The 22,847-nt window shown below is 38.6% G+C and overlaps 1 protein-coding gene across 1 annotated transcript in view; it reads right to left on the bottom strand.

Annotated features, from left to right (window-relative positions):
• The window catches only part of cpt1a2b (carnitine palmitoyltransferase 1A2b), a 47,779-nt gene extending 27,288 nt beyond the window's left edge, over positions 1–20,491 (bottom strand). Inside the window, exons 1-10 of the mRNA XM_084744748.1 lie at positions 20,388–20,491; positions 12,264–12,406; positions 10,529–10,668; positions 7,737–7,914; positions 7,371–7,472; positions 7,076–7,213; positions 5,041–5,118; positions 4,720–4,827; positions 2,358–2,445; positions 1,985–2,180 (exon numbers count right to left, since the gene is read on the bottom strand). Of these exons, the coding sequence (XP_084600874.1) occupies positions 1,985–2,180; positions 2,358–2,445; positions 4,720–4,827; positions 5,041–5,118; positions 7,076–7,213; positions 7,371–7,472; positions 7,737–7,914; positions 10,529–10,668; positions 12,264–12,404 (1,169 nt within the window). The 5' untranslated portion in view covers positions 12,405–12,406; positions 20,388–20,491. The remainder of the gene's footprint in view (positions 1–1,984; positions 2,181–2,357; positions 2,446–4,719; positions 4,828–5,040; positions 5,119–7,075; positions 7,214–7,370; positions 7,473–7,736; positions 7,915–10,528; positions 10,669–12,263; positions 12,407–20,387) is intronic.
• Between the last annotated feature and the right edge of the window lie 2,356 nt (positions 20,492–22,847).

Here is a 22,847-nt window from a genome sequence, read left to right as displayed (position 1 = left end):
ATGTGTCCTCATTAGCCAGTTATATTGCAGTACTTTGAGGTGTGTAATGGTAGTTTGTGTTTGTGCTTCAGCACACACTTCTTCCCAGTCCTCGGAGGGCAAGTCCTCCTGTAAATCTTTCCTCCAGGTGTTAACAACTTGGCGTGTGGGAATGTTTAACAGTGGAAATTGGTGCACAAAGTTAAAATATGTCAGTGGTTCACAATTTTGTTCTGGCAGGCCCCCTTTCAGAAGAGGAAAAAGTTTCAGCCCACATGCCCCAGGAGGGTCTTTCTTTGTGGGAAAGTGAGGTGAAAGTGAGTCACTTCTCAAGCCCCCCCCTTACATTCAATCAGGCATAAACCGAGTGCAGTCAGTCTAGCATCTGAGAGAAGGCACACATCTCAACAGCCGATATCACCACAATTTGGTAACCTATACCAGCAAGTGGAACATAATGCATATATAGCGTAACTGTAGCCAGTGAGATAGGCCTCCATTTTTGTAATTAGCTTTTGCGTAATGCGATCTTATATAAAGTGATGATGGAGATTAGAGAAAGTCATAATGTAGAAGTGGAGCACAAACAACATCCCAACTTCATAAAATATTCAAGTGTTTGGCCTCAAGCTCCCCTGAGACAGGCACAAACTCCGGCTCACACATCAGACTGAGTAAGGTTGGATATCATTTGGATTTTAGCAAATTACAATTCTTTAAGAGGCCGGATCAAAACAGGTCACATCCTTATTTCACTTTACATGTCAACTAGTTTGATAATTTCCATTTTTCTTGCAAAAACATTTAGTGATTCCAACTTCGCAAATGAGAAGCTTTTCTGCTTTTCTTTTTAGATAATTAAATAATTTTAATTTATTTTTATTAATCTGAATTTGGATATCTGTGATACAGATACTATGCTGACACCAGAACTTTCTTTATCATTATTATCATTATCATTGTTGGTATTATGTGTAAGGTCACATGCAGCTGAAGCTGAACTTCAGTTTAGTGGTAAGAAGTCTGTCTGTGTCAGTTGATGTTGATGGACTGTGTTTGTGTCCACAATTAAAAATCAAAAATGAAAGAAACTGGATCACTTCACAGAGCAGAAACTAGTGCGAATTAAATTAAAACAGACCCCATTTCTATTGCTAAATGTTCTGTACAATTCAAAGCTAACACCAGCCAGCCAGTCTTCTTTGGCTTGTTTCTTAACAACGGCTTGAGAAAACACGCGTTTTTTCTGAATATGTTCAGTCATTTTTCAGAACAGTTTTGGGGAGTTTTATTTGGTTTCTGCCAAGGCAATTAAAGTTTGTGTTAGATCAGTAAAAGAGAGAAACTACAGATCAGAAGATGATGGAGCACAGAAGGTTTGTGTGTTCAGCAAAAGCTAAAAAAAAAAAACATATGCATATCTGTTTTCCTTCTGCGTTTTGCCAAAAAAAAAAAAAAAAAAAAAAAAAAAAAAAAATCACACTGCCTGACCAAGAAAATTAAAGCCTTTTTCCAATAAGCCTCACTGAAAAGTGGTTTTCTTAAGGCTCATTGGCCTTCGCTGAAATGTGTTGGCATTTTTTCCTCTCTTTCCTATCCTTTCCTCTTTGTACCAGCCAGACAAACCACTCCTACTAACTACTTGTTGGATAAGTTGCTCACAAAGTAAAGCTGTGAAAATATTATGAACACAAAAGAGCACCATCTAAAAAAAAGTAATATTGGTTTAAGTGGCTAAAATATGTTTTGCTGCTGATCCTGTCTACAGTGGCCCATGGTAGTACATTACTTAGTTTCCATGCTGGGACTCCTGAGGAAGCTGTTTGTTAACATTTGATAAGGACCAATAATGTTAAACTAACCCAAGAGCGAGACATACACTCAGCTGTTACTACTGAATAAAGAGTGCAAAATGCAAAGAGACACAATGCGACTACAAACAAAATGAACAAAAAGATCCTTGTAAGCATGACACCGGAGCATAGCCCCGGCATGTTGTACTGACCTGTCTCCAGCAGTGAGAGCTCCCAGTTTCTCCTCTCCAGGTTGTGGATGTGAAGGGTCATCCAGGATCCTCTGGATCTGATACTCAATCTCCCTGGGAGACAGCAGCCGGCCTGCCCGGTACACCCACAGACGGAAATACCGGCCCTTGTGATAGACTGCCACAAACTCACTATCCTGCCAGTGCTGGAGCACATCTGTGGAGAACAAAGGATTATTATAGATCAACGTGCAAAGCTTAAACTATCTATCATCTATGTGTCCTTGTATAACTCTGTGCAGCTGCTGTGTGGATGGCCACATTTCAGACTCAAGACGGACAGCTGTAATGTCTCCAAATGAAGTGTGTGTGTGTGTGCGTGTGTGTGTGTTACCGGTCTCAGCCCCTGGTGTGCGTGTTGTGTTGAACATCCTCTCACACTGAGCGGCACACAGAGGGATGACAGTACCTGGAACACGACTCTGACACAGAGACACATACACTGATTATTAATATTTATTGTTTATTGTAAACAACAATATTGTATTCTCTCAATTTAATTCTGCCAGTACTCTTTTATGAACTACAAAACAGACAGTTGTACTCTGCATGACCTATTTAACATGTATTTTGTTTTTGTTTCCTATACTGTCCAGCTCCAGTGTGTAAGATTTACAGGGGTTTATTTGCAGAAAATGGCAAAAATTGAATATAATAGGAGTTTATTTTATTGGTGTATAATCATCAAGAGTGCTTTATATCCACAGAGGGCAAGATATCATCCTTGGAGTTTGTGTGTTTCTATAGTAGCCCACGGACAAACCAAACACTGGTGAGTGTGTTTTTTGATCAAGGTCTTTTTTTATTTTCAAATGTATAAGAAAAAAACAAACAATTTGAATACAGAACAGTTAAACAAGTTCCTTCCTTTCCAAGGAAATTAAGTGAACATACATGTTTATAGTTTCAAATACGCATAAATAAAGACCAACTGTCAAAGAAGGAAAAGAAGTTAAATTAATTAATAAATAAAAATAACAGGTACACATACACTTGGGTTACATGGAGATATTAGCAGCTGTCATATCTTCTACAAAGGAAATAAATACCCGCCAGGTAACATAAAATTTACTGGTAGACCCCCTAATAGTATATCTAATTTTTTCAAGATGGATATGACACATAACCTCTCTAATCCATTGGTGATATGTTGGAGGGAGAGCATCTTTCCATCTGAACAAAATAAGCCTTCTGGCCAACAGAGAGCAAAAAGCCATCATATTTATATAACGCCCAGGGAGAGAAGCATCCACCGGAGTCACGCCGAACAGTGAAATCAGTAGGGAAGGGTCTACTGTCTGTCCACATATTCTAGAGAATGTCTTGAAGATAGATTGTACAAAAATTGTACAGCTTGGGACATGACCAAAACATGTGTACTAATGTAGCGGGGGCTTGTTTGCATCGGTCACATGTAGGATCAATATCCCTCCTAATCTTAGATAACCTGTTTTTGGTCCAGTGAAGACGGTGCACTATTTTAAACTGAATCACAGTGTGAGGAGGAATAAATTCTCTGTATAATTTTTTGCCAAATTACTTCTGGAATTTTTTCCTCTAGGTCTGTTTCCCATTTATTTCGTAGAAGATCCAGATTATTTGCATTATGTGTGTTAAGTAGTGTATAAATTCTGCTTATAATTTGTTTGGTGTCAACATTATATTTAAAAATTGTTTCTAGCAGAGTTTCAGGAGGACATAATGGGAAGCAGGCAGAGTTTGAGGCCACTGATTTGTAAATATCTGTAAAAATGTAGAGGTCAGATAATGCGGTGAGTGTGTCTTTGCAAGAGTTTCACAGCCACCATAAGTTTTCCTACAAGCTGAGAGTGACACGAGGTGGTTGCATAGTGCAAGGTCACGGCTAGATGGAATTAAATCCTACACACTGGTCCTTTAAAAAAATAAAAAGAATCTATATTATTTGTTTTTTGTGGATGCTAAGGTAAACTTTCTGACATTCTTGCATGTTGAAACGAGAAATTACATAAAAATGTAACTGTGTTCTCAATTTATATTTTGTTTTCTAACATTTTTCACTTTGTTGATTACCACATGGCAAACTGCAGAAGCTGACAAGTGTTAATTGGCAATATGTTTGTTTGGTTTGTCTATCTCAGATCAGTAGGTTGAATTTAAGGACAGGTACACTGCTAAATACACGGTGCATGATTCTCCCCCTGTTGCGATGTATTCATTGTGCTGGCTGAGGTCATCTATAATTAACTCTTTACTGTGTACATTATTTTGAAATTGTCATTACACACGCTGAAGAAGTGTGTCTGGCCCAAAACAGCTGTGTGACATTAAACAGTTAAAATGGGACAGCTGTCCTAGTGTTTTTTTTTTTTTTTTTGAGGTGATCAACAGTAAAGATTTAGTCCCCAGTCACTAAGCTTTAACAGAAATTTGAGCGTGTTGTATCCTATTTTCAAGATGTGCAGCAACCAAGATATTTTATACAGGCATAAAAATATTTTCTCCTCGCTCTGTGAAGCGTGTAACTCCTTACTGACTGATTTCACCTACTGTCCTCCTTCACACGCTCCAAAAACATTTTCACTACAGACATCAACTGATAGTAGTATTGTTTGGGTAGCAGAGATTTTATCTCTTCACTGTCTCATGTCTGACCCCTTGACAACATGCCTTCCTATTCATAAATCTCTGCTCAACAGAAGTGTATGTGGTCTTACCGGTTTGAGTTCCTCTCGGTTGACCTTGCGTCGGTACAGCAGCAGGGCAGTGATGGTGTTGCCGGCCCTGGCCGCCTGCACCGGAGTGGGAGTCACGTACAGGAAATCCTGGAAAGCAAGTACACAGGACAGGATCAGCGAGAAAACGAAAATAGCCTCTTACGATTTGTACTTTTGAAGACATAAGAACAAACAGAAGGAGAGTAAAATGCAGAAAAGATGCAAGATACAACTGATGTTAAGAAAAATAAGGACAGAAGCTTCCATTAACTTTATTGCGAAAGCTGCATAAAGATAAAGATTTTGATTTTTGTTAGTTACCATGCCATAGTAGTTACTGTTGACCATTATGGGACTTCGGCTCCTCAGGTAGATGTATTCCTCCCACCAGTCGCTCACCTGCAACCAAAACCTAAGTTCTACTTCTGTTCATATGAAACAAACAGCCCAAAAGTAATATATTTGCCTCCTTATCACTTTTTTTTTTGTATTTCAGTCACCAACAGAGCAGAAAAAAAGTGATTTAATTTATTATAATGCCACAGCTTGTTGCTTTAAATTGTCACTTTCTTTTAAAGGAGCAATATGTAGCACCTGTGCATGCAAAAATAAGTTTTGCATAAACTAATTTGATGAATATTTGAAATTAATTTGAACTCTAATTAACGTGAAATGATCAAACAAAAGGTCACTGCCGCCCGGAACAACAATTTCAAAAAAGGACACCACTGGTGCAGCTTGATGTCTAAGAAGCAAGTATTTCAACACAAAATGTTTCGTTTATCTCTGATGATGTGTTAGGGTCATGTTATTACAAACTTCTCCTTTGAAGCTCTGAGATGTTGGCAATGCGTCGTATGTGGGACTCTGTTCAAAGTCTGTGATCATTACAAAGGACTACAAGACTACATCAAAGGTTCTGGTTCAAAGAAAAAAGAAATGAATCCATTAAATGCAAAAACTAGCCAAAACATGTTGCAGTCCAGAGCCAGTGTAAGCCTTGTGTTCAAAATAGCTTCATCTGTGGATAACAATAACACTTAACAGTATAAAAAGCTCTCCTCTTTTTTTTTACCTCCACCAACGAGGTTATTTCAGTTTGTTGTTTGCTTGTTTGTTTGTTTGTCAGCAGGATTATATACAAAACTACTGGCCCAGTTTTCATGAAACTTGGAAACTTGCAGCACTGAACAAGGAAGAACCCGTTAAACTTTAATGCGGATACATAAATTATTTTCCACTTTGGTTAGCAATGCGAGACACAGTATTTGGCCTTGGCGGAGGTCTGCGCTCTCTGACTGCAGATTGTGTTATTAAACTTACGGCATATAAAAGGTTGTGTTTACCTTTACCTAATCAATCAATGATTTAATGCACCACCCAGTGAGCATGCCAGCTTCGTGACACTGTTTAAACACACCAGCAATGTGTGTTCTAATGCAAAGAGTAATGAAAGACCTGGCTGATGCACTCATGTTGGATCTAGAGATTAATAATCTACTATTTGATTAATCGATTACTAAATTAATCAACTATTTTGATAATCAATTAATCATTTGGAGTAACTGTTAAGGAAAAAAGGTCAAAATTCTCTTAAATGTGAATATTTTCTGGTTTCTTTTCTGCTCTAAAAAAAGACATTTGAGTATGAATCTATAATGAAAGTAACTGTTGGTTTCAGTCAGAGTTTGATCATCCAGCTGTGACTTCTAACTTTAGTTTTAACCTCTGGGACTGTTAGTTAAGCTCAAAAAGATTAAAACCTTTTTGAGGAGTCAGGCGGGACAAGAGACTGGGTGGATTCGCTACAGTATTTTATAGACTGATAATGGAGCAAGCTGACGGTTTGGACCACTGACTGTATATACTGTAAAGATGGACAACATGACAGTTCCAAACAGTAGGGTTGTCGCAATATTAAATAAGTCAAGTTCAATATTGAATCGGAAATCGATTGAAATGAGCTTTCAATTTAAACAATCAAAATCAAAGCCAAAATTGCCGATTTTGTTTTTCTCTACACCCCCACCAACTTGCAGCGTCTGGTGTGTTCAGAGAAAAAAAGCAATACTTCAGAGACGACACAGCAAACGTTTCCAGCCATTATATCACACTTGATACGCTACAGACTCTCTTTTGAAGAAGAATTTGAAAGTGTAAATGACAGTTGTTAGGGTGTAAAACTAGTAATCTGTCGCAACGGCATAATCATCAGTGTAACAAAAGGATGTTTAAATCGAAAAATCAAATCCAAACAAACAAAATTGAAAGTCAAAACAAATCATAGACTTAATTCAACTAACAGATTGTTTGACTTATCATTTCAGCTCAGCAGCATGAGACTGAGTCCACTTACATAGTTGGTGGCCCACAGAGCTTTGAGCTTCAGGTAGCGTTGCAGGCGGTTTCCCAGGTTAGACTCAAAGTGACTGGCCAGTTCGGTCATTCGTTTAAAGTCTGGATCGGACAACAGAGGGCGCACTGACTGCAGGTACTGAGGCAGAGAGAAAACAGAGCGTCAGTCCAAATCTGCTGCTGTCATTATTAAACAGTTATTAGTTTCTGTTCCGCTACTTCACGCCTTCATTTAGATCACTATATATATACATAGATGCTGTCTGTATGTGAAGATAATGTGTGTGTCCACTCACCCTGCTGAGTGTGTCTTTGATGGCAGGAACAGGAAGGTGAGGTAAAGAGGTTTGATAACTGTACAGCAGAGGCTTCCTGCTTGATAATAACCTCAGAAGAGTCTAAGAGAAATGGAACAGGAAAGTTTGTTCAGATAATATTTCAAACTGAACACATTTTATTGGGCCTAAGTTACAGAGTAAAAATAAAACACTCTCAAATTGTGGGGATCATTGCCCCTGCCTTCTTAAATCATCCTTTGCACGGTGTTAGACATGCTGTTAAAACTACCAATACACAAAAATATTTGTCCATATTTGTCCCAAGCAACCTCTGCCAAGCAGCCACTGGAGGGTGCTGTGATCCCAAGTAAAGGCACGGCTTACCACCCAGACTTTGGTGACGTTGGAAACTCGGCCGTGCTGCTCAAACATCCACCGGTGGTAGGAGAGCAGCAGTTTGAGACAGAATCTGAGCGCGAGGATGAGGGAGAGCCAAAGCAGAGTGCTGAAGACCAGCGCCGACACCATGGTCTGACCCTGAGCACTGAGCGACACGTGGAGACTGGACAGAGGGACACAGGAAGAACAATTACTGGCTTGCATAAATACAGCAGTATGTCTGCAATTGTTAGAAAGCTAAATTCAGCACTTCTTAAATAATTTTGTTACCTGCAGCTATAATAATCATACAAAACACAAAAACATTTGAAAACCACATTATTTCTTACTGAGGGTAGTTGTGGAACATTCTAATAATAGAAGATGTCAGTTTAAGAAAAATAAAATCAGCCAGTAAGACTAATTGTCCAGGCACAAGAAGTCCAATTAGGGTAAGTAAACCCCATATGAAGGACAAAAACATAAAATGTCACATATCACACGTTTCATTAAGTCACAATACTCACGATAAAATTGCACTTTTTACAGTGTTTTTTTTTTTTAATCATGTGTAGTCCAAGACACACCTGTGCAATAATCATGCTATTTAATCAATATCTGGATGGAAAGATTATCTTAGCAAAGGAGAAGTGCTCACTAACTCAGATTTAGACAAAAACTGAGAGAAATAAGCTTTTTGTGTGCATATGGTGAAAAACATATAATATAATTATATATTTTATTTCTTTCAACTCATTAAAATGGGAGCAGAAAACAAAAAAAGTGTTGCATTTAAATGTTTCTTCAGTGTATATGGAGGAACAGTAATCTGTTAATGACTGCAGCTTCACTCATGTGAGGAAAACGCAAGAAAGCACAACAAAAGTACAACAGCAACCTCTGCTGGGTAGATGAGGAAATTAATTTGAGCAGGAAAAAAGAGAAACAAATGTAGAAAATTGAGTATTACAATAACAATATGTGATATGAACAGCAGAACAAAATGAGATACATAGAATAAAAGGGAATAATAATATAAAAAGCATTAATAATCAGTTAATAAAATACACATATGCAATGAAATCAAGACAAAAATGGGAATAGGAGGAAAGCGTGACTGTCCATGCAAAGGTAACAATTAATTGAAAGAAATATTTTAAAATAATTACCTGCTTCTTATGGCCTATACTGATTAGACGACAAATAAATGCACATTTTTGTATTTCAAAGAGAAGTTCATGTAACATGTAGCTTATACACACCTGAGAGTACGAAACGGTAAAATGTAGTGAGCAAAGGTGTATGTAGCTCTGACAAACCAAATTTAACTGACATCACTATTACAACAAAAACAAAAAACAGTTTTGACTCTTAAAATGTTTAATTTAGTAAAGTTCATTAAAAAAAATCCTTTTCTGTTATAGAACATTTTGCCAAAGAATTCAAATGAAATGTTTCAACACAATCTATCAAATCAGATATTATTTTAACAATATTTTTCAGCTACAATTTCATTATTGGAATAATAAATGATAGGGTATGATAGGTATATGTGCTATATAATGCACTAAGATAAAAAATATGAAATAGTGATGCAGATATGGAAAAGCATGTCTAGTTGTCAGACCGGTTGCTGTTATTCAGACTATTCTTTAAACCAGCAGATGACTATGTTCTGCAGCAGCGATGTGGGTCAGAGGACATGCCACTGTTTACAGCCTCCGTCATTTAATCAGAGTGGAATGCAGCAGGTGTGTGTGTGTGTGTCTGTGACGCTGAGTAAATAGATGGTGTAGACAGTGAGTCAGCGATGTTGCAAGTGCAGAATCAAAAGCTACAGTTGGTGAATAGACAAGAAGGAAAGTAGGGGAGAGTTCAAGCGCAGACACCACACCCACACTGATCCACAGTGACTCATCAACTTTATTTACTATGTGGTTTTGTTTGTTTGGATTGTAAATCCCTTCTCCTCAGCGCTCAAGCAAATCTCAACAGCTTTCTGTCTTCAATTTGTTGTTTTTCTTAATTTTACGACCACGATATACACAAAGTGGGACATTTCACAGTGTGAAAATACACTTGTCTGGTGGACAAACTGCAACTTCCTGTTACTTATTGGTCGATATGTGCAGCAGTACTGATCTATCTACAACAGTGTTGGGCAGTTATAAGTTACTCAGTAATATATTACTGTTATATTGTTACTTTTACAGTAAGAAGTAGTATAAGGGATTATAATTTCCAAAACAATAATTATATTACAGTTACTGAGTTACTTTTTCATCTAGGTGGGCTATCCTATGACTTGTATGTGCAGCGGGTCAGGGAAGATCACATCAGCTGCTTGCCAAAGGGCTACACAAAGGATGGAGGATGAGGGAGAAGCACACTTTCCACATGTGGAAGTATTGTCATTATTTATTGAGTTTGCATGGCTCCTCCGCAGAGAATCTGAGGTGATGGAATCTAATTTGGAGGCCACACTCAGAGAGGTTGTCTTTGTTTCCATCACAGTTGACATTTGGACAGATAACAACAAAAGCTCTCTGAGCGTTAACACCACACCGGTTCAGCAGTTCAATTTTGGAGCCCCACAAGGTTATTTTACATTTGTTTAATAGAAAATTCAATAGCTTCAATGTCATGTGACCCAGTGACAAATCCAAATACCACATAGTATTACTGCACTTGGATTTTAGTGCTGCTTTGTGTGTGTGTGTGTGTGTGTGTGTGTGTGTGTGTGTGTGTGTGTGTGTGTGTGTGTGTGTGTGTGTGTGTGTGTGTGTGTGTGTGTGTACCTTAGTGGTAGGTGTTGCTGTATCTTGGTGATGAGCCCCATGCTGGGATCCGAGCGCATGTACATGGTGGCCAGGATCGCTATGACAACAAAGAGCCAGGAGGAAGGGCTGGCAGGGTACACACCTTTGATCACCCTGTTCTGTTAACCACAGAAGAAGAAACAGTGGATCATTGTGATGTCTGTGACATTTTCCCCACTTTTACACACACTTTTTTACACAGACACTCCTTAAGAAATATCTGGAGTTTACTCCTGTTAAGAACAAACATCTGAAAAAACTGATGCTACTTAAATTTAGAAACATTTTTGTGTATCATGTACATATTCTGTATCCACCTCTGCAGCACAGTTACAGTCACAATACATCATATGCATATGCGTCTTTGTGTATTTGTCACCACAGCAGTGGCAAACATGCATGTCAGTACTTGTTAGAAAACGTACAGCATTCCTCACGTATACAGATGGGAATTCACACCCTGTAATAAGGCCGTCTGTGTTCAGCTCCCCATTGCACACAAATTATGTCCCTGCACACCTCCTCCAACTTATACACACATACACACACCAAGGTTTTGACAGGTAGCCAAAGAACTGTGTCATGTGTCCACACCTGGGTTGTCAGGACAGCAGGAGTCATACGCTGCACAAGCTGCAAAATCCTCTGTGACAAACTTAAGCTATGTAAATAAAATTGACTTGACTAAAGCCTCTTACACTTACTACATGTAATAAAATAATTATTACATGTCTGATAGCTGATTAAAAATTCTGCTGTGGCTGAGCAAGAGAAACATGTTTTTTTTTAAAACCAGATCAGACTTGATAAGCATCACAAGCCACGTTTCATCCTACTGTCAAACTAATTTGAAGTGAATTTTAAATGTTGCAATAAGAAAAAAGAGAAAATGTGAAGGCATGCAACCAACAACTGGTTTGGAGTGAATAAACTGGGTTCCACAAAACGTAGTTTTGTCAAAACTTGGCTTTGTTAATAAGAGCAGAGGAAGTAGAGGTCGCGAACCGGAAACACAACCAGTCATTTGACAACCACAAACAAACCTCAAAGAAGAAGAAGAAGAAACAGAACCTGTCGCCTTACCCATCCACAAGAGACAATGAGAAAGTTCTTAAAGAATATTTTTTTCAATTAGGTTATTGCAATTGTTCTTACATCTCTCTGAACGTGCTTCCATCTCCCATTATTCAAAAACTACGTCAAGCGAACGTAAAACCTTTCTTGCAAAGTTTTCTAGTGTGATACTTAAAATGTGCATAAAAATGCATTGATGGAATCATGGTTGCAGACAGCTGTGATGGATTTGTCCCGTCATTTAAACATGTCTGGGGAACATGACTCAGTATAATCCTCACTATACTGACTGTAAATCTAATTATCAAACAACAGATCTAATTAATATCTACACTTTGAAAAGATATGGTGCATAAATGTAAAATTAGGGCTGAACAATTAAGATTTTTATTGAAATTGCAGAAGGTGCAATATTTAGGTGAAATGTGCATCAAAACACAATTTTAAATTAAATATTGTCATACTCCAGAGATGTCCTGACCTACAGAAAATATTATTCAGACTGAAGAAATGAGAGTAATGATTATTCCCTCTAATATTGCAAATCATATCACTATTGCAATATCAGTCAAAATAATCATTCACCCCTATGTATAATGTGAGGAGAAGCACACACACAGGGATTTCCCATCATCCTCACCCTTATGCGGCTGACTCGTTTCTTCCATGATCGTACTCCAGACAGGTAGATCTGGTTCAGGGCCTGATAGGACAGCTGCAGGTCAATCCCCTCTGGCGTTATGGTGAACTGGAATGCCACCGCCTGGTGGGCCTCCGCCATCGCTACGGAAAAACAAGCAAACAAGAATGTTAACACCAATATCACTCCTTGAATGAACGAATTATGAATCATTTATTAGAGTATTTTTTTCAACAATCTATTCCTTCCTCTTTTTTGTGTGTTTTTTTAAGACCAGACAGCTTTCAGTTATTTATTGCTTCACTACAACTGTCATAATGCCGTGACTGTTTATAAACAGCCACGGCATTATGATTCAATAACCTTCTGCCAGCAGGCATCTCAGTGTTTGCTGTCTCTCTTGTATGAACGCTCTGTGTGACAATACTTGAGTAATTTAATGTGTCAGTGGAATGTTGTTGTCTAACTGAGTCTGCTGCAGCACCAGGAATACTGAGTACAAACTGCTCTTCTGTTAAAATGTCAAATGATAAAGCCCTGTGTTATACAGTATGGCTGCAGCATGCGCTTTTAACAAGGGCATGTTAAAAGCCCTGTTAAAAGCTATTTTTCAAATGCTGAAAAATGTCTTGTTTTGTCCACCATCCAAAGATGTTCAGTTTACTGTCACAAAGGAGTAAAGTATGGTGGCCAACAAGGGCAAACGTGCAGTTTGCATATAGGAAAACAAATGCAAAAGAAAAGCTCTGCATATACAGAAACACACCGCATGTACAGAAGCGCACTGCAAATAAGAAAACAAATGCAAAAAGAAAATGCTGCATATCCAGTCATACAACCGAGGTGATCCAGGCCTCTAGGGGCAGTGCTGAGCTTCCACCCAAGAGACAGACAACGGGTGTATCAAAAAAACAGAAAGTAAGAAAGAAAGAAAAAGAGTGGCCTCTCCCGACTCAAATTCTCCTCTAACCATAATTTTCTTCTTCTCACTCCCTCATGGAAGCTCAGCACTGCCCCTAGAGGCCTGGTACATTTCTGTATATGCAGTGCTTTCCTTTTGCATTAGTTTTCTTATATGTCTCTTGTATATGTATTTACAGTTTCTGTATATGTAACTTGTTTTTATATATGCAGCACATTTGCCCTTCTCGACCACCATAGTAAAGAAACCAAAACATATTCACATTTAAGAAGGTGGAGTCAGAGATTATTTTTCTTAAAAAACCAAAGTAATCGGTTACCAAATTGGTTGGGATTAATTTAACATTTGATTCATAATCGATTTATGTTTGCATCTCACTACTTTTAACATAATATCAGAGCTGACTAGTAGCAATTTACCCTGATGAAGACCTAGAGTTGACACGCGTAGGTCTTTTTGTTTGCCAGTGCTTTAAAAATAAATGTACAGTATTATTCAACTACAAGACAGTGCAACTATTTATATCTAGAACTGCTATTGCCACTAAAAAGCTGTTTTAATTAGTAGACACACAACTTTCACTAGCTCCACACAACTGGAAATATCAGGTGCACCATACCTGGAAACAGGAAGATCGTAAAATAAAACATAAAATAGTGAGGAGCAGCAATGTAGCCAATAAATGTAAGCATAGTTTAGCAAACAGCCAGTATGTCCTGATATTGTTCACTGGCTGCCATGACTAATTGCTGGCTGTTACTATGCAAGTGACTTACATTAGGAAAGTGAATTTCCTGTGCCGAGGTAACAGTCAAACTAATAGAAAATCATTGGTCTGTGTTACAGGATTGATAGAAAAATAGTGACTGTGACTTTATCCTGGTGGCTTTGCCTGCTCAATCAGTCTCACACGGACATTAATTATTTAATACTTATGAGCTACTAGCTCTGGTATCATACTGGCAGCTAAACAGCACGGAGAATGCAAGTCACTAATTGGTTAAGCAGATTCAATAAATTAACTGGTAACAAGACACAAAGGTGTTTTCACAGCAGCCAATCTGACATGAAAGACTAAAGTAAACGTGTGTTAACAGTGATGCTAACTAATGTTCTGTTCTATTCTATTGAACAAAGTCAGAGTGCAGCTGTTGTGCATGTTGGCTCAAGGTTCTGGTACATGAAGGTCCTGTCCACACATACACGGGTATCTTTAAAAATGTAGTTTTCTTCTATGCGTTTGGGCCTTTTATCCACAAAGACTTTTAGGCCACAGCTTTTTAAAAACGGTGAGGATATTTTAAAACTCTGTGGAGTTGCAATGTCACAATGCGTGCCACTTTCTCCTCCGTCTGACGTCAGTGTACGCTGTTATTTTCAAGGTTACTCTGTTTGTTTACACGAAGGGCTGTTTTGAAGAAGACTGCATGTGGAAGGAGCAACAACAGAAATGAGCCCCATGGATGCCTGCTGTACCATCTTCCTGTGTCCAGACTCCAGATCAAAACACAGAATACAGAGCCCAGAGCGGAGATTCTTGTCATCAACTTTTACCAAACACACAGTTTTGGCTGAACATTGAAGTAAAACAAGCCTGAATTAAATCCACAGACTACATGGACAGAAAGGGGAAACTTTCTTGTGTTTCATGGAGGTTGTTGTCAATAATGGATTTGTTTTGATGCACCACAGTTTGCTGGTGTATATCAGCTTTCGACAGTGTGCCGTTAGTGTGTTCATTCTGTTATTTAGCATTTACCTCACCAGCTGAATTACTGTCCTTCAGTTCACGTTTAGCAGCGCAGCCAGATACAAGTGTATTGTAAACTGGTTCCATAATAACAATAATAGGACTACAATATAACTATAACTATAACTATAACCATAATAGGACTACAATAAAGAGAAAAGGTGACTCTGCTATAAAGCGAATAAATTTCAAATGCAGTTCAAAGCTAGAATCAGTAGGATCTTTCCGAGCTATTGTAAACACGAGAAAGATATCAGGAAGTCAAAACTGATGTTTTGGGTTGGTAAAACGTCCTGAGGGCAGCAAAATAAAGAGGGGTGAAAGGGAAATACAGACAGAGGGCACAAGTGATGATGAAAAAGGGATTTGTGTGAGTCTATACATTGTTTTAAAATAAAAACACATGAGGTTTAAAGAATAGCCCAACTAAAAGAGTACATAAGCATGCAGCTATGACCATGAACCCAAAGTATATATTATAATATTGTGGCATATTTGAGTTTGTACATTGATTTGCTTGTGAGATAAAGAGTGAAACAAAATCTGTGTGCAGAATGTGAACAATTAACATTCCTGAGCTACTGCTCACCCTTCAGCAAGAAAGGCTGACAGGTTAGTGTTGGTGTGAAAAGCAGGATGTAGTTCATGTCCTCAGTGAACTTATGATGGATGTTTGAACTAAAGGATGTGATGTCATCCTTTAACTAAATGGGAAGCATGCAAAACTTTACAAATGAACACTATACAGACCTGTGTCAGGGTTTGTGCAGGGCTCGCAAAGTAAAGTTTCGGCCTAACACTTTTTGAGAGACATTTTTCATCCCACAGAGCGCACAATTTAATAAATTTTTTGATTTAATACATTTTTCATACTGGCCAAGTATGAAAGTATCATGTAAAACCAGTAAGGATGCTACTTCCTTAAATTATTCATTATTTAATCACATTTTTTCTGTGCCCAGAGATAAATAACAATAATTTCTAATGATATTAATAAACTGATATTAACTGAACGTACACAACCTTGGTAATGATGGATGGATGAATGGATTAGCAATTTTTATGTTACGATTTTGCTCAAATGTGATAAAACAATGAGCTTCCTCTTGTGGCTCTTACTTTAACAGCGTCCTCCAGCACAACAATCCACTGTCACAACAATTCATATAAAACTGACAGGGAAAACAAAATGTTTAATATTTCATACGTTTAATTTAAGACTTGTTACTACATTTTTTGGAGGAAACTGGACCAGTATGTAGGATTCAGTGGCATCTAGGGGTGGGGTGTGGATTTCAACCAACAGAATCCCTGAATACCTCACCCTCCCCTTCTAAGTGTGAATGCTAAAGGACGCATCTAGAGTCAGTGTTTGGTTTGTCCGTTCTGGGCTACTGTAGAAACAAGGTGGTACAACATGGCGGTCTCCGAGGAAGAGGACCCACTCCTTTTATAGATATAAAGGGCTCATTCTATGATAATAAAAACACAGGCTGAAGATTAATTCGTCCCAGACAATTTAAAATCCGAAAGGAGTCAGTAAAACCACGATTGATATGCGCCTTATTTTTTCCTTGATGATGCCACATTGTTGACAGCAAATTCTTGTTGAATTCACTGAAATAAATATGGGACCCCTCACCTCCTGAAAGAAACAAAATGTTGTATTTATGTTATTTGCCTAGTTCATGTCACTCATTTCATTACAGCTCAGGATGAGAGCCTTACTGGGTTTTGCTGTCAGTGTGTGTGCAGTACTTTTCGTCCTGTCTTTATCTTTATCTTACACTTGTGCAGTTTTTTTCCCGATCATGGCTTTTACTGTACTGTACTCATATGACAACATTTTTGGCAGCTGTCCAAGACATCACTTAACAAGCCTGAGGATGATATGTACAGCATCCATGATATTTTCAGCAGGATATGGACATGTGTCTTTAAAGTCTTATCTGTGTTCATGATGTTTAGACAGGGCAGAACTGGAACATTTTCCATTCAGTCATCAGCAGCAGACAGACAGGGTGTTGTTCTGTCAAAGCAATCAGTCACTGATAGGACAGACATTTGACAGAGTCAGTGCTGGCTTAATTTTGGAATTGCTTTTCTCCTTTTCTTTCTGTGTAACCTGTTCAGAATGTCAATACACGGAAACCAAATAACGGAAACGTTTAGTCATTGCTGTGCAGCTCAATTTTGTTGGCTAAACAGACAATAACAACTCGGATTGGATGGAAACTTATCTGTCAGGTCCAAAAAAGGTCCAAAGATTTTGGTCAGTCAACCGTCAGCAGTGTGTGTGTGTGTGTGTGTGTGTGTGTGTGTGTGTGTGTGTGTGTGTGTGTGTGTGTGAGTGTGTGCGAGTGTCTGGGAGCCCTGACAGTACAATTAAAAAGCAGAGTAATGCACAGCTGTTGCAGATGAACGAGCCTCCTGCTACACACTGGATGATGACATGACATCTATACAGTTACAGTCACACAACCTACAGAAAGTAGGTCAACATATAATCTCAGTGAGGTCGTGTTTGTGTGTGCATTAGCTGTGTGTGAGGCTCTTCCCCTTCTCTCTGTCCAACCAAGCAACTGATTGCTGCATACTTCTCACTTCCCACAGCTATTTCACACAGCTATTTGTGTGTTTGTGTGCATGACTAAATGAAAGAGCGAGAAAGAACTGAAAAAGATGGAAAGATACGGGAGGGAATGAAGGTGGGAAGAAAAGCGTGGGCATGTTAACTAGCTGTGCTGCTGCTGATGCTGCGATGGACACACACACACACGCGCACACGCACACACACACACACACACACACAATGCTGTACACAGTACAGACTACCACTAACCATTATCCTCTCCCTAACCAAAACTAAATTCCTGTTTCAACCTGAAAGCCAAATGGTTACCTTAACCTTGCCAGATTAATGAATTAATTAATTAATTGGCTAATGTGGCTACTCCCACAGGCTGGAGCGATGTTGGACTAATGTTCTAATATTAAGAGAGAATCAGGAGAAACTATGTGAAAGTTAAGCCTCATTTGAAGCCAACGAAATAACAAGAATAGTAGGTCAGATGCCAGTAACTATTTTTTCATGTTGCTTTTGTTAAAGTTTGTACTGCAGCTGTGTGAGCTTCATTACCAGCCAGGTCTGCTCTGCAATCCTCATCACCTGTGTGCACGTGTGTGTGTGTGTGTTGCTGCTGTATGTAAATGTACTGATATACATGCCCTAAAGATAACAATACAGCAACGTGTGAAAAAGAAGTGGTCAACTGCAAGCTAGTGTAACTGTGACCAGCACCACGCTGCTAGCTTGCTCGGACCAGTAAGCTGCCAGCAAGGTGAGATCCACACATAATGTTACACTTAGCATTACTGCACAAAATGTCTTAATTTATCATTATGAAATAATTTGCAGAAACAAAAAAAGAATGCTTATGAGCCAACCTAAATAAGCACAGGGGAAATTCCTGCAACAGTTCTGTAAAATGCACCATTTTGGTTCATGCTGCACACAAGAAGCTGTATCATTCCCTGCTACCATCTTTCTTTGCATTAGGAAAATTGGAAAAAAAAGGTTTAAAATCTTTTAGATGAGCCTTTAAGTATATTGGAAATAACTATAATAAATGTTATTAAACAACCCAAATGTTGTTATATATTTTAGCAATACTGGACACTAAGCTCTGTTACTCAAACTGGAAATAGGAATTCATGAGAGGCACAAACTGGAGCTAACCCACATCTAATTGTTGTTGTGCTTGTTGTTGCAAATATTTAGTCTCCAAGGGGATGTTGATTTCTGTGTCTGATGAGCAACAGGACAAAACTTGACCCTCTAAACACCGGATATGCACAGACCTCAGCAGTACTCACTCAAAGAGAAACTGGTACCACTTTAAACGTGATTCATACAACTTTAACTCTACTTTGAATAAAAAAAAAAAAAAAAATTAAACATAGGCCAATGCATGTGTCAAGAACAGTGATGTCCCAGTCTCTGGTATCAGTATCAGCACCGCCCAAAATCACTGAACGCTGGTGATGCATTTTGAGTGTCTAAATACTGCTGACCAATCAAAAATGCTGCTATAAGCACTGTGTGTGGAAAAAGTAACATGAAATTCAGCAGCAGCAGTATTGCATAACTGAGCCATGTTGTTGCTATGCATTTGCTCCTTCACAGAAGCAGAATATCAGTTTCATAGTTCGAGCATGACGTTTTTAGGTGTCTCAGTTAAGTAAAGTGCATCCATACTAATACAGAGAAGGTATCAGATTGGTGTCAGTAACAGCAGATATTCAAGGTTGCTGTACTGGGATCAGTATCAGATATGAAGAAGTGATATTGCTCCATACTGAGTGGAGAGTCATTGAGAATGAGATGTACAGAATGCAACAACAATTCAGTTCACGGCAACTGGACATTTAAGTCAGTGGTTCTCAAATGGGGGTCTGGGGACACCCAGGGGTCCTTGAGGGACCTCAGCAAAAAAAAAAACATCAGTAAAAGCTGGCTGTAATTCTTATCAGATGAGGGTGCTCAGGACAAAATCTTAAAGGTTCGTGGTGTAATTTGTGTCAGTTTAGAGGTCCATGATGTGAGAACTACTGATATATGTAACTTTGCTACAACACATTTGAAAACAAAGTAACTTTGAGTAGTAGCGTTAAGTAAACCTACAAATTGGTGTTTGATTTTGTTACAACATCGTTGCCAAGCAGGTTTTACCTGAAGGAGTGGAAAAGGCAGGTTTTAAAACAGCTCCCCTCATTCAGTCTGACAGGCTCAGTGCGCGGGTACGAATACGGCGGGAAGGACCGCGCGAGCACCCGTACAGTAACACTACACGCCAAGTTCACATAATAATGAATAATATAATAAATAGTCTATAGGTTATTGTTCGCTCAAACCACTAAGAACTTATTTGAATGAATGGGCTGATATGTAAATAATGTGGTCTGCATAACGTTACCAGTAATTACAGGATAAAGCGCTGTAGCCATTTTAATAAGTAGCGTTACAAAGTAATAAATTAACACTGAGTCACTCGCTTGGACTTGTTTCAATGTAGTTCCCGGTGGCCCAGAGTAATCCAGTTTGATTTAAGGAAATAGTTTCTGCGCGATGCAACCACGCCGCTGCATCACTACATCATCATGTTACGGTCCTGTGTGGGTGGAAACAAACACCCACAGCTACCAAAACAAAACAGAAATGCACCACACAGCTGCAATGCTTGAGCCAAAGTACAGTGTATTAGCATTATGCACAGTAGCCTAGTGTGATATCAGCACAACACACAGTGGTCCATTCATGCTCAGCACCATCTCCCACCCCAAAGCGATGCACAAAAGCCAAGAGAGAGCGGAGGGACCTGTACACACTGAACTGATAAAAAAATACTGAGCCAGTTCGATGAGAACTCGTTGAATATGTCTAAAAACGTACCTCGAGTGTCTGTCGAAAAGCTTTCTCGGTGATAAAACTGACACGGAAACGTCTGTTTTCCACCCCTCCCTTCTTCTGAAGCCTGCTGCAGCTCAGTCACTTTCCTCAACAAGGCAATCACTGCCAAACCGACTGAGATAGGATGAGTATGAGAAGATGAGCCACTCGGTTGAGAAGATAAGGGGTCGAGCTGCGTGAATGTAGGCGTTAACTTTGACGCGAATAGCCAATTGCTGAGCTGCTGCTTATATGACCATGGACTGTAGCCCATAATGAGAAAATAAAATAAGATATTATAACCAAACATAATGTGAAAAAACTGTAATGACTATAAGATAAGGCAATTGTAATACTAAGCAATAATATTATCTACAACAATGTTTCTCAAACCTTTTCTCTGGGAACCCACTTTTTAAAAATGACAAACCATCATGTCCCGATTCATGAATCTAAGGAAGAGTTAATTTGTGTAAAAATGAACATTCCTGACCATTTTACTGTTATTTCTGCATCACCTTATATTACCTTGATGTGTATTATTGAAAACATATAAATGGTGATACTTTTAATGTAATCGGACGCACATTTATTTATTTTCTATTAGTTTTCTACCTATTTAAACCTCCCCTCATATGCAGTTGAAATAAAAACACAAATCTGTGCTTGACAGAAGCTCTTAATGGTAGCCAGCTAGCCATTTTCATCAGCTGTATTTAAGAACAATTCAAGGTGGCAGAAAAGTTGCTGACAAATATGTATGTAATGTATTTTTTTTTGTTAAGAGTGAAGAAAATATGTTTGCATTGGAAATGAAGGCAATAACTTCTAGACTTTTTTTTTTTTTTTTTTTTTTTTTTACATTTTTTTTAACTGTGAGGTAAATGCATCTGTTCTCTAATTAATCCGAAGGTATAAAGAACACTTAGTTTCGTTGAGCACTTTCAGCTGAAACTCTGGAGACTGTAATAATGTCAGAGTGAGAGCTCTTCAGTTTCCGCCTTTCTGCAGGAACCTATAAATTACGTCAACCATAGAGACACACCCACTTCTCGGCACATGGAAGATGGGCTACATTTTTTAGGAGTTATGTGGGGTAAATAGGTCAGCCTTTGCATGATGCATATAGCTGCTTATTTCAAAGTTTTCTGTTTTATTTTCTTTCCTTAGCCTTCACAGCCTCCACACGGTTTAACTCTCTTTTTAACAGTTGCTGCTGTTGGCGAAACTTCACTGCAAGCCTCCTTGTTTCCCATTTATTCTGACCACTTGACCTATATGTTTCACACACTATAGAGAAACCTAAATAAAATCATTGAATATACATATATACATATATAACTTTACACAAAGAATTAAAAACTCATCTTAATTTAATTTTATTTTTTTGCTTTGGTATTGTCAGTATGATGTCATGCTACACTACCCCCTTTCCACAAGCTTTCCACCCTTTATCCACTTAGATAAACTGGTTACAACTCTTATGTTGTATTATACAATATACATACATTACAGCAAAAAATCAGTCTCAATCCAAATATCCAAAGTCTCAGCTGATGAATGCAGAGACCTTGAACGTGACTGCAGGATTTTAGATCCAAATTCTTTCAACACAATCTGCTCACCCCTAAAAGGGTTTTGAGTAGAGTAGAAAAAGTTTAACTATTTGGAGATACTGAGTCCAAGTAATGCTAGAATCTGCCTTTAAAACAACAACGTCCAATTTCTGAAAGAGACCACAAAAAGCACAAATATTTCCATTGTTGTTTATTGGTCAGTATTTCTCACAGGCAATAATAATCATTGTCATAATAGTGCACTTTTCCTTTTTTGTAATTATACTACAGACATTTCTCTTCGTCGTCGTTGTCGTCATCATCATCATTAATCGTTTTAGCAGTTTTCTCGACCCACCCTCCCCCACACACCTCCTCCTCCTCCTCCTCCTCCTCTCTCAAGTTTTTCTGAATTCCTCCAGAGTGAAAAAAAACAACTTTTTCTTCTGTGTGGAGTGGAGGTTCACAAGATGGGGGGGTGGTGGTGGTCATGGGTGGGGTTGGTGTGACATTGTGGGGCAGGGGTGGAGGGGAGTAAGGGCGGGAGACAAGAGATTATAGTCATACAATTCTAACTGCAGGAGAAGAATGAGCAATAATGATGAGAGGAAGAGATGTACGGTGACTACAGTGTCGATAAAAGATAGTGAACGCTACATAGATATGGATGGCATACATTGAAGACAGAGACAGGCATACAGTGTATACAAATGTATACAGCATCTGCGTTGAAGTATGCAGTGTATAAAATGTATACAGGAGAGACGGGGACGATTATATGAGGGGGTGACATATGTGCAGATGGGACAAGGACAGGCGTGGATTCATGAGATACAAAGAGGAGGAATGGAGGGTGTAGAAAATGTCAAGTGAATGGGTGAAGGGGGGGGTTGAAGGAGGAATGAGG

This window comes from Lutjanus erythropterus, chromosome 19 (assembly GCF_056507025.1).
Source record: "Lutjanus erythropterus isolate fLutEry1 chromosome 19, fLutEry1.hap2, whole genome shotgun sequence".
NCBI lineage: Eukaryota > Metazoa > Chordata > Actinopteri > Lutjaniformes > Lutjanidae > Lutjanus > Lutjanus erythropterus.
The sequence above is the reverse complement of the archived record's forward strand: the minus strand, read 5'-3'. Positions and strand labels throughout refer to the sequence as shown.